Genomic DNA, 15293 nt, shown 5'->3' with positions numbered 1-15293 from the left:
CTCACCATATATTCCATTAGATGCAAAAAAAATTCATCCATTTGCATCATACATGTTCCATAGTTAATGCATTAAAATATAAATCTTAGATAGTTCTCCTACTACTCATCTCAGCTCTAATCCACGTCAGCCACTTACATCCAATTAAGTCACTCAATAACGCCACATCACTTCTTTATATTATATCGTTGTCATATATATATATATATATATATATATATATATATATATATATATATATATACATACATACTATTGTCATCTCTATCTACTCTTCATATACCATAATAATAAATAATAAAGATTTATATCTCTCCAATATCCAATATACTAATCAAAATAATATATTGTTACACGTACAAGAGGATAAAATCTAAAAACAATTATGCTTGACCCTTGGCTATCGATATGATATGATGCATAAGGTCACACAATCATGTAACTCTCACTTCCTCATGATTTCTCTTCATTTCCCCTAATAATTATATTCAACAGTTCACAACCTTTGCATAGTTAATTGGTTCCTATATAAATGTGTCAATGCTTCTAAGCATTTCTTCACCTTTCACACATGATAAATATTTTGATAAGGTTATGCAAAGAGTTATAGGTAATGGGATTGAAATGTATAACCATTATCATTATCATATTTCATTCAATTTCGATGATCCCCACTTATTCTCTTTGATCGGTTGTTATCATATACATATAGGTATATATAAGTAGCATATCAGTTACTTCTTTAGTCATGCATACATTTCTATATTGAGTTTAGTTTTTAGTTAAAAAAAAACCCTTTCAAACCATGGCTCCTATCTACACTCCTATGTCCGCTATAGTAGCTAGAAAAGCAAATCTAAAGTTGAAAGTTTGAATAATTCATGTGTGGAATGTAACAAACAAATACAAACCAACTGAGGTTACGTCTATGAATATGTTGTTTATTGATGAAAATGTGATGAACTATCTTGATATACTTTTCACATTTTCACAAAATCTCTATTGATTTTTTTTATTATTGACTTTTTCCCTTTTTTTACTTTGATCATCCAGTGCGATAAGATTCTTGCTACTGTGGGAAATAGTTTGGTGTCAAAGATAAAAAAATAGTTGGAGAAGGATCAACATATAAGGTTGAAAATATATTGGTTGGAGGAAGTGATAAGTATAAAATTATATCACATAAGTATAAGCTGAATTGCATGTTTACTACTACATTTACCAAGATCGATGCTCCACACATTCGATTGAACCATTTTGATTTTATGCCATTCCAAAATATTTTGAATTCAACTGAAGAAGAAAAAAAATAGTTGGTAATGATTATTAGTTTTCGTTTTAATTTTAAATAAATCTCATATATTGATTGATATTTTAATCTAAATAATATGTCTCTATTTTAATTTTTTTAGATGTTATTGGGCATGTGATTGAAAGAAGTGATATCAAAGAGAACCTAAAGATGAAAATATTAAAAAACTAATGGACCTAACTTTAGAAGATTTGGAGTAAGTTAATTAAATATCATATATTATGAAGAATAAAAAAAAATTATATAGCGCACATTGACGTCAATTGTATATTTTTGGTAGATATATGCAATATGATTCATTGTACTCATTTCGAAATGTATAAACACATCTTTAATATCTATCTTATATTTACATTACTTTATTATTATTATTATTATTATTATTATTATTATTATTATTATTATTATTATTATTATTTTGTTGTTGTTGATGTTATTATTATAATTTTCATAATATTTATTGTTTCAATTTATACGAATGATTTTTCAACATTATAATATAAAATACCGCATAACATCCGTGCATTGCACGGGTGTGTGACTAGTTTATATGTGTAACTGACATAAAAAAAAGTCATATTCCGCAACATTGAAATTAAAACGATAAATAAAAGATTAACAGATTATTAATAAATAAAATTAACATTTACACAACAAATAAAATAAATAACAAAATTGATAGTGTCTTGATGATCTAAAAAAAATTGATAGTGTTTTTTCATAAAAATTACAATTTAATTTTATAAATTAATTCTTTATTTTCATAGAAATTTTGCAAAGAAATAACAAAATGTGGTTTTTTTTTATATAGGTAAAGTAGTAAAGTTATTTATGAGTTATAAAGTTATTTTATTTATAGAAAAAATCATCATTTTGTAAAAAGAAATAATTTTTGAATTAGTTTGATTTATAATTTTTATGGTGGTATTGATTGTGATTTGTTGAAAGCTGATCTATTTATTTAAATAAAACAAACAAACAATTGCGAACCAAAAAGTGCCAAGGCTGGGAATTGAACTCACTCCCACCTGATTCGTACAATACAAGAAAGCCATGCACTAACCAACTAAGCTACCATCACTTCACATAAACAAAATATCAGCACAAATACTCAACCAATTAATTTTAACATGATGGGCACAAAAAAAAATTGAGGCCCCAGTTTTTGGATGCCCTGAACTTAGACCCTACTTGCCCTGACCCAAAATCGGCCCTGACTAGGGGTTAATGTTAACTCTTCTAAATTTCGAAACGGTGTTAATTTTTTAGTTAGTGACGTGTAAAAAAAAAAGTATATGTGTCAAGTTTCTATTGAAAAACAGTACCAACAATGTGCATGGTATTATTTCTAAGTTTTCTCCTTTTTTTTATTAAGTCATCGTGGTTGACATATTTTGTCTTCATATATTTTTATTTTTGCTGACCAAGTCTTCATCTATGGTAAAAGAGCGCGTCATTGCAAACGTATGCCGGTTCGGCCAAGCCCAAGAGTAAGCGTCTATCTTACGGTGCTCTTTTTCACCCCATTTTCACATTCTTTTGTGTTGAAGTGAAATTTAATTCAACAAATCATTGTTAATCCCAAAAAAAAAAAAAAAAACATTGTCGGTGAAATTTACACATCCTTATTTAAAGTTTTTATTTACACATCCTTATTATTGTTGGTATTGTATGTGCTGGATAATTTGGTTGTTCAGATTTCATACAAGGAGATTATTTTAACGCTTTTGTATTTCACTGTGCAAATTGTCTATGCTGAATTGCAATTGTTTAATATCAATCCACTAAGTTTGATCTAGTACTGAGAGATTTAGAAAGCACGCATGAGATTTTGAGTTCGATCTTCTCCTCCATTGTAAATAAAAAAAAAGAAAAATATAGTTGGAGAAAGTCTCATGCAAAATAAAGTTTCAATTCACTAATTCTCGATCTGTTTGGGAAGACATATAAACTAGGTTATAGCTTATCGTTTATAGCTTATTAGCTCATTTGATTGAATAAAGATCTTTTTTATAACAACTTTTCAAAAAGATCTTATAGCTTATTTTATTAGCTTATAACTTATTTTTCAGACGCTATTTAAACCTTTTAGATATGGATTGTCAATGGTTGCACTAAACATTTATATAAAATAAAAAATAATATTATGTTATGTTCCATTTAAACCAACAAAAGTAAGATTAAAGAAATTAAGGGGAACAACAATTTGAACATGCTATAATAAGAGATTCCAAGATGGTAATCTTCATTGAACATACAATATTACATTATGATATACTTGATAGTTGATCATACAACGGTTCATTATGATGTCATTTGCAAATAATGCATTTTCACACACACACAAAAAAACAGTTTTTAAGTCGGTTAAAATTGACTTTTTAAACCGGTTCTATATCCGACTTAATATTAGAGAAAATGAAGTAATCTTGAATTCGTACGTAACACCATAAGGAATTCAAAATGGGTTCTATGAGTCATTGGAATCTGATATCCTAGAAATTTTCTTGTGTTGTTGTTTAGGAAGCCACGAGAAACACCTACTTGATGTTTTATCCATAGAACCCATTTTGACCGTACCAATCTCTGTGTTGGTCTTTCTCATATCTTCTTGTTTCTCTTCATGTTCTATGCTCTTCAATATTTTTTCCTTGTATAGCTTTTGCATCACGTATGTTTCAGCAAGTCCATACCCTCCAGATGCCATAGATAGTTAGAAATGTAAATGGTATTCAAAAGTTTATTGGAAGTGAGAAGAAAGATGGAAAGTAGTTTGTATATATATATAGACTTTGATATAGTCAATTTGCTTGGGGAACAAGAAAATAAACTTGCCTCTCACACCGTCTAATTTGACCCATTAACAGCCTTTTCTTAGTTCCAAAGTTTGGGTTATTTTTTCATCGTAAAATAAGTGACAATTGACTATTTTATGTATGTTAATTAATGTATAGTTTGACTGTTAATATCTTTAATCATTTATTAATAAAAGTTATAAAAGTTTATATGCTGAAAATATTCTTAGAAATAAATTTAATAATATTTTATATGTTAATATTTGTTGTTATTATTTTTTTTTTTTTGATAAAATTTGTTGTTACTATCTATTAGTAGAAAAATATGGTTAAAAAAATAAGATATATTAATGTTTTTTTATTGATTAATAGAAAAAATGACATTCTGAATTCTTCTACTTCTTGGATTTATTCAATCACATAGTTTGGGCCCTTAGAATATGGAGCCCTTAGGGCTTTCTATTTGATTGTCTCGAAAAGTCCAATGAACTGGGATTTCGCTATTAGAAAAGGTCATTTTGGGACAAAAAGATCATTTATGATAAAGATGATAAACTTCAAGAGAATGATTCAGAGTTCTTGCAGGATTAAACCATGCAGTACGAGACACGATATAGATCTTCCCAAGCTCAAGAACAAGACTCTTTTCAAATAAGCCAATTCATTTGGGCCCCCGAGGATCCACTCTTTTTGCTATTCCAAGATGATCATCTTGTATCTGTGTTTTTACGTCGAGAATTTTTTGCAGATGAAAAGATGTCAAGGATCCTTTTCACCTGCTAAACAAAACAAATTTATTGCAAATATCAAAATAAACGCTGGTTTAGGAGTATATTAATGAGTTTTTCAGCTATAATATTTGTTGTAGTGTCATGATGTCTGTCTGCATCAATTCAATTGGTGGGGTTTTGTGAAGATGCTCTTACATCCATCTACGGTGTTGCTTTGTTTGCGACGTTTGCTTCTCTTGTATCCATCGTGTGTAACATTGATGTCTACCTTTCACTAACCACTATAATTCGAAATATATTACGCTAAGCTAGATTTTGTGAATTGTGAGTAGTCTTCTTGATTCAGATCTATACTTGGAAATGTTAGGTTTGAGTAATAATATGCTTATTTTTATCGGTAAACACTCTCTATCCTGAAGCTTAGTTGGGTACAAATAGTAATTAGTAAAACAGTTAATATGTATCGGTCTATTTGCTAAGATGAATGATTCCGATTGGTTTATAAATATTATTTATCAATTTTTTTATATTAAATATTATTTGTGAACTAATCACAATCATCCATCTAAGCCATGTACCGGTACATATCTACATAATGTGTACCGGAGTGTTTACTAGTAAAAAATTAATTTCATGTTATATTTTTAGTAGCGTATGTAGTCCTAATCCCCAAACATAATAAAGGATTAGACCACCGACTATTCAAATTATATCTAAAGCTTTTTTTTTAGGCTTTCAAGCACCATCAAACAAGAATTTTAAGTTTATCAATTTTTAGTAGCGTATTGGCGTCACTCTTGTATTTCTATGTCTTTTTCGAATTGGTGTCATGACCTTATGGTTTGTACCAAAAACATTTGATATATTACTTTGTGTTGTAAGGGATTGAATCCCCTTTCCCTTATAATATATTTTGCTTATATAAAAAAAAAAACCGATCATCATCTCCTAATTTGCATTGAATGAATTTTACTTATAAAATACTGCCTACATCCAACCAAACTATCTATCTAGTTTAATAAGCATAAAAATCTATTAAAAAAAAATCTACTTCACCATTTTCTTTTACTAACACTAACGTGATGTGAACATTCTAGGTTTTGGTACTACTAATTATAATAAAATATAGCAATAAAATTAAGTTCTACTTTAACAAGACATTTTAGAGAATACAACATATTTGTTCATGAGTTCATCCATGTGGTGAAGATGTTCCAATAACATCAAAACATACAACAATTAATACATTTTGAAATAAACACTATATTACACTATATTTTTATATAAGTTATATTTTTTTTGTAAGCTCTTTCTTATTGATGTCTTTTATTTGTGTAGTTGTTCTTGACTTCTTAGAAAACCAAAAGAAACATCCACTTGGTTTATTGGCCTTAGACCCAATAATTGTGCTCGTCTTGGGTCCCTTTGCTTCTTCGTCATCCTTCAATTTTTCTTTATACATCTTTCGTAACACATATGCTTCAGCATGATCAACTCCCATTGCCATCTTAATTATGTGTTGTCTATTTTTTGGTGTAAGTTAAGTGGTTGATTTATGTTTTATTTATATCGGCAATGTTTGCATTTGATTGCCTTGGCTACCAAGCAAATTAAAAAAGCCACATAATAAATTATTAATATATATGTGTGTCGAGTTTGACTATTTTCAACTTGGTAGATATATGTATATACTAGAAAATATTTGGCTCTATATTTTATTTATCCATAAGGAATGCTTTTTGTTTAGTACAATATTTGGCACTATTCATGTGAATCTTGGACTCTTGGTTACCAAGCAAAATTGCGAGGTTCCCTGAAGCACGTTTTCTTTTGACCTTTGCATTGCCACTTTTCTATTGTCTTGTCTTGCCACGTTACTACTTGATGTGTACAATGCAGATAGTGATTTACTCCCTCCGATCCTATATATAAGAGAAACTTTGATTTTTAGGTTCATTGTAAAATTGATGAATCTAAACAACAAATTTTCTCTTATATATAGGACTGGGGGAAGTATTTTATTGGTCATGTTAATTAGTATTTTTAGGTTTTATATAAGAAAAGAAAAAAAGTAACTTTTATATTAATTTTTTTTATTTGAAAAATATTAAGTATATTAATTTTAAGATAATTTTACTATATTAGCAAATCAATCGAGGACCCTGAGTTGGATGCAGATTCCATGCATTCAAAAAACATGCATTCATGCAGTCAGTTCTTTATATACCATTTGATTGAAATTACAAAATATATTTATCTGATCTGATGGCTATGATTCACCTGCAGTTACTTTTTGATTGCAGGGAATCAAAATCCCACGTGCAAATTTTTAATTACATTATATGTTGAGGTCATGCAATGGCCACACTTTTTGACTTTCTTTAGAAAAATCAATAACAAAAAATTCGGAAGAATACAAGCAGAGAAGGCTGAAAAAAAATTGTTTTTTTATTTTATTTTAATTTTTTCTATAAGGGTAGAAGGGATGTTCAATCCCTTACAATACAAAACAAATTATTATATGTTTCGGAGACATACAAGAGAATCAATACACCAATCAAAAAATGTGAGCAAGGACTTACGGCCAGAGCGACCACTAAACCAAAATCAAGAAAAAGTTTTACTATCATATACTAATTCGGAAGCATTTGGTAAAGCCCCATTGAAAACCACTTTATTTCTGATCTTCCAAATACATCAGGTAGTGGTCAACCATATCAGATGTCGAACCCGTTTATCTTTTTTTAATTTAGCCATAGAACCAAAACATAAAAAATAATTTCAACCTTCCATACGACCATACCATATGTAACCCATGTCCTAACCATCTATAATCAACTTCCCACCCTTAACGAAAGGACAATGGAAGAAAAGATGGGAGTAATCTTCCATATTAAGAAAATAAAAAATACAAGAAAAATCATGCGGATTAGGCGAAATATCTCTATGGCTGAGGGCTGTCCTCGTAGAAAGCTTCTCTAAAAGTAAGCGCCAACCAAAAAAGATAACTTTAGACGTAACATAATTCTTACAAAGCTTTTGAATTGCGGGCAACACGTTTGAATCCAAAGTATCCAAGTTAGATAATTGAAGTAACAACTTATAACATGTTGAATATGTTGTTGTGTTGTTGGAGATTGTTTGAAGTCCCACATTGCTTAGGTTCCCGGGATGTGAAATGTATAAATATGTGAGGGCAACCTCACCCTTTAAGCTAGTTTTTGAGGTTGAGATCCAAGCATATCTACATGGTATCCAGAGCTTAGGTTCCTTTTTTTTTTTCCCCTCCTGCGTGTTGTTTCCCAGTGTTTGCATTGTTTTCTCCTTTGTTAGTTTACCACCATTGCTTTAATTTTATTTTCTCTGTGGCACATATATATATATATATATATATATATATATATATATATATATATATATATATATATATATATATATATATATTTTGCAACTAGTGATTTTTCATTGAGTCATCGTAACACTGTTGCTCACAATTCCAATTTTATATCATATTTTGTGATATTATCAATCACACACAAATTGGCTAATTTAATTAAAGTTGCATAGTACCATTTACCAGAGAAATCGTTATTGCTTGTGTTCACCATCAGATACTCAACTGACATTTTTAAACTCTTACGGTATTCTTATTATTACATGGAGAAATCCAGTATTGTATCAACTATGAAATTTTGCAGTCACTGCCGCAAATTTGGGCATGCTTTCTCCAATTGTCCTACTATAGAATGTCATAATTGCAAGAAAATGGGTCATATTGCTTCAAACTGTTGTCGATATTGCAAGACACCTGGACATTTGATTCAAAATTGTCCCACTCGCCCTCCACGATTTTATCAGAATAAGAATCACTATCCCGCCGACTTTTCCCAGCCTGCATTTGCAAGTGCTGCTGCCAATGATTCTCTAGAACCCTCTCAGACTGCCTTCTCCATCACAAATCTTGGGTCTCTTCTTAGACAACTTATACTTTCTGGTAATACTCCTGCAGCTCTTTCCACGACACCAGGTAATTCTAAATGGTATTTTGATTCTGCCTGCTGTAACCATATGACATCTGCATCTCATCTATTTTCCTCCATATCTAAAAATGACATTACTCGTTCTATCCACACCGCTGATGGATCCCTTATGCATGTAAGTCATACCGGTTCTATATCTTTGTCTAATTTAAGCCTACCTGACACATATCTTATTCCAAAATTGAATTATAATCTTATCTCCATTGGTCAACTATGTGATATGGGCTATGAAATTACTTTCACTTCATCTGGATGTCGTGTGCAGGATCCACGGACTGGACAACTCATTGGAACTGGAAGTAAGATCGGAAGGCTATATGAGCTCACTGAACTGCATGTTCCTCACGAATCCAATATTTGTGCCGCTTCCACAGATTCTTCCATTCAACTTTGGCATCGTCGTCTTGCCCATAGTTCTATTGGAAAATTACGTCCTCTAGTGTCTCAAGGTTATTTAGGAACTGTCACCAATGAGTCTTTTGATTGTACTGCTTGTCAAACCGCCAAACAACCAGCCTTGTCTTTTAATAAAAGTACTTCTGTTTCAGCTTCACCATTTGATCTTGTGCACTCTGATATTTGGGGTCCTGTTCCCACACCTACTATGGGAGGTTCTCGGTATTTTGTTATTTTTATCGATGATTATTCTCGTTTTACATGGATATATATGATGAAAAATAGGCATGAGCTTCCTCAAATTTACATCAACTTTGCCAAAATGATTCAAACACAATGAATATACAATATTTTCTCATGTTTTCCTGAGTTTCTACATGGTATTAGAGCCGGGTTAAGGACTGCAATGTGGACATTTGACCCAGGACCACGCTAGGCGTGAGGGTGGGTGTTGAATATGTTGTTGTGTTGTTGGAGATTGTTTGAAGTCTCACATTGCTTAGGTTCCCGGGATGTGAAGTGTATAAATATGTGAGGGCAACCTCACCCTTTGAGCTAGCTTTTGGGGTTGAGATCCAAGCATATTTAACATAACATATATGAATTAACTGAGAAGAGATCAACTGACCCCGGCACCCACCGCCACCTATCAGGCCTCTCTGGATCAGGCCTCTCTGGATCAATAGGGATGTCAACTAACATATCCTTGAGAGCACTTAGCTGCTGAACTTCACTGTCTGTCGATTCTTCACACCACTGTGAAAATCACTCGAGGGTTTCGCCATTCCGTCTCAGCCTTTCTGGAACAAAAGCATGCTGAAATATTTCTTTTGCAAAAAGATTAGGATATAAATCACAAAAAGAATTATTTTCAGGGGATTGTTTAATTAAAAGGCAAGTGGATTGTTCATTCACGCGAGCAAAATTGTCTGGACTAGTGGTGAAAATTGAAAATTTCAAGGGGTCTAAAATAGATTAAACTAAAATATTTGGTCTAAATTTCTAAAATTCAGGGGGTGCACTGCACCCCGCACACCTTATTTTGATCTTCCCCTGTTTAGCTTTTTAATTAGTGCCTCAAGACTCAAGAGTATTAATTTACATTTTTCTTTGTTTTATTGAGAAATCCTAGTCTTTTTGAAATACTTTGTAAAGATCTTAAATAGTAATTTTTTATAAAAATATGTAGACTCAATGAATTAAAAATTAAAATGTTTAATTTCTGAAATATTTAACTTTTTGAATAAATAATTTATTTGAATAAAATATTAAAGAATGCTCCAAACACACTTGTTAGCAAGAATCTTATTTACATCAATCTTTCGGGGTGTGTTTGGTAGGAGAGAAAAAGAGAAGAGGAAAATAAAAACACAGAAACCAATGCATGTACTTGGACTAAGACGATGAATTTTTATCACAAGGGCAGACCCAAAAATAAATTATCGATGAGGCTACAAATTTTAAGCACTACCTTACAAAAATTCTTCATTCGTATATGAGATTACTTCTAATATAACATATATATCTAAAGAAAGAACAATAACAAATCAACAAATTCTTTAATAGTTTCATAGAATTTTCGTTTTAGTCCCTGAAGTTTCAGCAATCAATGGTTTTAGTCTCTGTCATCCATATGAGTTTAACGGAGGATAACGTGGCAGCGACGTGGCACCGCCACATGTATTTTTTATTTTTTTGCTTGCCACGTCACCAATCAGTTTTTTTAAAATTTGTTTTTTAAATTTTTTTTCAGTGTCTTTTTTTTTTCAATTTTTTTAAATTAATAATTAAATTGAGAAAAAGAAAAATTAGATTAAACAAGTTGTTAAGAAAAATTCTATTTTGCGTTTATGGTCTTTTAACAATTTGTTTAATCTAATTTTTTGTTTTTTCAATTTAATTATTAATTAAAAAAATTGGAAAAAAAACACCGAAAAAAAATTAAAAAAAAATTTGATTGGTAACGTGGCAAGCAAAAAAAAAAAATACATGTCGCTTCCATGTCATCTCCGTTAAACCTATCTGGATGGCAGGGACTAAAACCATTGACTGCTGAAACTTCAAGGACTAAAAAGTGTGAAAACAAATTTCAGGGACTAAAACGTAAATTATGTGAAACTATAGGGACCAAAAACATATTTAACCCAAATTTCTATTAAAAAACATAAGGAAAAATACTCTAAATATAACGAAGAGTTGAAATCATCAATAATAATAATATTTAACTTATGACTCATAACTCGTCAAAAAAAAAAAAAAAAAACTTAAGACTCGTAACTTATAAGCTTATATTGAAGGGAAAAAAAACTGTTTGACAATTTTCTTTTCATGACCTTATAGCTTAATTATACAGGTTTATAGTTCATTTTGATAAGCTAATTCAATTAGCATATAACTTATTAATTTTTGTTCCAATTTTACCCGTATTATTTTGAAAAGAACTAAATATTAATTAAACATTCTTTTTATGTCATTTCATATTTATATGTCTGTTCAATCACGAATTTTACCCAATACTACAAATTCAATTAATTATCCACCATTGTTTTACAAATAAAGTCAAAGTTGATTATTATAAAATTAAACTATATAACTGAAAATAATACTCTACGTATAACGAATTACCTGAAATCATCAAGAATAGACTATAAACTAATGTTTGCACTAATATTTGAAGTAATATGTTTATCGAGAGACTTACATTCATCAATAATAAACTCTAAATGAATATTTACATTAATATTTATACTGTACAGTATATAGATTGGCTTAAATCATTTATAAATTTTTTTATTTTTTTTATATAAAAATCCGGGCTATGCTAATGTGGCTATAATCACACCTACTGTAGTTTTGAAGAGATTCGCCCATGTTGACAACAATCGAAATTCCCATTTTAAAATGTAAATTCAGTTTGTTGATTATCTCGTGAATGACTTTTTTACAAAAATTTATATTTTTATACACTTGCTTGTTAAGTAGTGAAAAAGAGGTAAAATAAAAAGTGCAGGAGGCACGGGTGAATCTAGACATAAAATATTTGTGTTGCTAAAACGAAAATAATTATGAATTACATTATAGCTCATGCAATATAAATTAGGTTTTATGCTATTTTATAAGTTCGCACTAGTGAAAATTCTATTTTTATAAGCTATTTTATCATAAACTACATTGACAAACTTATAATAATACATAAAAATTGCATAAGCTGTTTGCATAAGCTCAAAAATAAGTTAATTCAAACGAGACCTAAATTAATGTATTAATAATAATTTAAGGACTATTTAGTATATTTTAATAGTTCAAAAACTAAATTGGAGATAAATTAATAGTTTAGGGACCAATTATATATATATATATTAAAAAAAAATTGAAAAATCTGGTGTGGCTAAAAACGGAGTGCAAAGAGAAATTATAGATTTGACTTAAATTAACTCTTTTGTCAAGTGCTCTTGCATCCCCCAAAAAGCTCTTTTGGATGTTGAATTTGGCTAAGGCATTAGAGTATGGTTACTACTTTGATACCACCATGTAGAAACGTACCCCATATCGTGAGCCACATTTATTGCTTTTTATGGAGTAGGACTTAGTCCAGCAAATCATCTTTTGAAGTTTGCCTTTAATTTATGATGATGATCAATTGACTGTGTAAAAACAGTGTGTATCAAATAATTTGTGAAAACAAAATTTGTTCATAATTCATAAATTCTTAAATCGCACGTACATGCTGACTACAAAATAGTTTATGTCTCTGCGCTGGCCCTGCCTGTTTCATGCAACCAACCAAATAAGTTTACTTTTTAATGTGTTAAATCAATGACAATTATTTCCATTAGCTTATTTCCATCCAAATAATAAAACAACTATTTTCTATTTCATATAGTGTTGACTTGTAGTTGTTGGGTCGGTTCGACTATTTGGAGGTCCGACTTATATATTAAAAGTGAACCCTAATTAATATATAAAAAATTCAAAATAATCATCATCATTGCAGTTAAAACTGATTGGTAAACCGTAAACAATGTTTTTTTTTTTTATAATCAACCGTAAACAATGTTGAAGTTGAATTTTTCCTAAAAAAAAAGAAGAAGAGATAAATAGTAATTCTCAAATACAATCACAAATTAGCAAAGTAGAAGAATAAATTAGCAATTAGAATAGAAGAAAAATATAAAAACACTGAGTAATTAGCAGGACCATTTCAATTAAATTAGAGTCCGACTTTTAACGTAAAAGTGAACCCTTAATAAAAAATTATTATAAAAGACAAATTTTCTATTTAAATTGTAAATTAATAGAAAACATAATTTAATTAGGGGGTGAAAACAGAAAGTCAGTGTAGCCTTATTGAGTGGGTTGGATTGGTGGAAGTAGTTGACGACTTACTGTTTACACCCGTAGACTACACTGACTTACTATTGGCACACCTAGGTAAAAAAATTATTATTCCCCCGTTTCAAAATGTAAGTTACTTTGAGAAAAATATTTGTACAAAATTATAAGTCATTTTACATTACCAATGAAACATTTATTGTTATTTTTCCTATTATACCCTTAACTATTTATTACTCTCTTCTTTCAATTATTCAATTTATCTTTCATATACCATTAATAAAGGACAATTTTGTAAACTAACACATAATTTTATTTTTTCATACAACATTAATTACATGTCTTAATTTTGTGTAATTTGGCCAAAGTGACTTACATTTTAAAACGAATGGAGTAAAAAAAATTAAGGCCCCAATTATTTGGAGGCTTAGCTCTGTAGAGCTGTTTGCACCTCAAGGCAGAGCCATAAACTATGAAATGCCGTCAAACATGGGCAAGTTTGAAGTACATGCTTCATACTTGGAACTTCGATTATAACATCTAACCTAATAATTTTGAAATTTCTATTGGTTGAAATAAAATTTATATACAATTAAAGAGAAAACTTTTTTTGAACCAAACAAACTTAATTCATATCATTAACTAATAAATGTTCAATGCATAAGGGAATAATCTCAAATCTATGGAAACTAGTCCAAACATTGGCCGCTCTATCAAGAGTATGAGCAACCAAATTCGCTCGTCTCCTAACAAACTTAACCTCAAAGTTTACGGAAGATGACATAAGAAGAATAATGTCGTTAACAATTAAACTAAACTCCGAATTGTCCCGTCTTCTCGAATGGATGGTATCAACCAACAACTTCGAGTCACTTTCAAATTGGACCCGCTCAAATCCACGATGAATAGCCTCTTTCATTGTATGTAATAGTGTCAATGCTTCAGCCACAAAATGCTCATTGGTATCACGAAAGCAAAGACCCATAAAAGTAATATCGGACTCAATTACTACAAACGCAGCATCAACATTACACTTTATCCATCCCGCTTCTGGTTTCTCCCACTGAACCGGCCTAGGATCCTCAACCGGAACAATGTTATGACGCTGCAGTTGGTGGACAGTAAACCACTCATTCCAGATGATGAACACCATGTTTCTAACTTGGCTCGAGGACTGAATATTATCATTCCAAATCTTGTCGTTTCGATTATGCCAAATGCACCAAAATAATTGTATATATAGTGTTTTTTTCTCTGTCGCCACCGCATATACAAACTAAGAATACGTGTTTGTCTCCCTGCCTTTGGTGAGAATGATTAATGTCGTCTGCATTTCATCACTGTCCTTTTTTCCAGCTACCAAAACGTAAATGTAATTATGTAACTTAATAATGTAACCCCAAAGTTGATGGCTAGGCTCAGTCTAAAATATTGAATGGACAATGACCACTCTGCCACGTATTAATCTTCTTTTATTTATTTCTTGGCTTTTTGTGACTTTAAATTTGTAAACTTCACATTTAAACAATTTGGTGTCAACACTTGTGAGATAACCATGTGGTTAGAGCTTTGAGGAAATGGATTATTTCCTATCACACAATTAAACTGCAGATTTGTACCCTCCGATTATGATTGAAAGGCTTATATATATTTTAACTTTGGTGAACCCATTTTAGGTACAAAGTTT

The 15293-nt window shown here is 30.4% G+C and overlaps 1 protein-coding gene across 1 annotated transcript; it reads right to left on the bottom strand.

Moving 5' to 3' along the window:
- Positions 1–13314: 13314 nt before the first annotated feature.
- LOC123904493 lies at positions 13315–14759 on the bottom strand. The gene is made up of 2 exons (XM_045954152.1): positions 14463–14759; positions 13315–13347 (listed from the first exon to the last, which is right to left on the bottom strand). The coding sequence occupies exons 1-2, from the start codon at positions 14757–14759 to the stop codon at positions 13315–13317; spliced, it is 330 nt and encodes a 109-aa protein (XP_045810108.1).
- Positions 14760–15293: the final 534 nt, after the last annotated feature.

The sequence above is a fragment of the Trifolium pratense genome, linkage group LG2 (assembly GCF_020283565.1).
Source record: "Trifolium pratense cultivar HEN17-A07 linkage group LG2, ARS_RC_1.1, whole genome shotgun sequence".
In the NCBI taxonomy this organism is placed as follows: domain Eukaryota; kingdom Viridiplantae; phylum Streptophyta; class Magnoliopsida; order Fabales; family Fabaceae; genus Trifolium; species Trifolium pratense.
The sequence above is the reverse complement of the archived record's forward strand: the minus strand, read 5'-3'. Positions and strand labels throughout refer to the sequence as shown.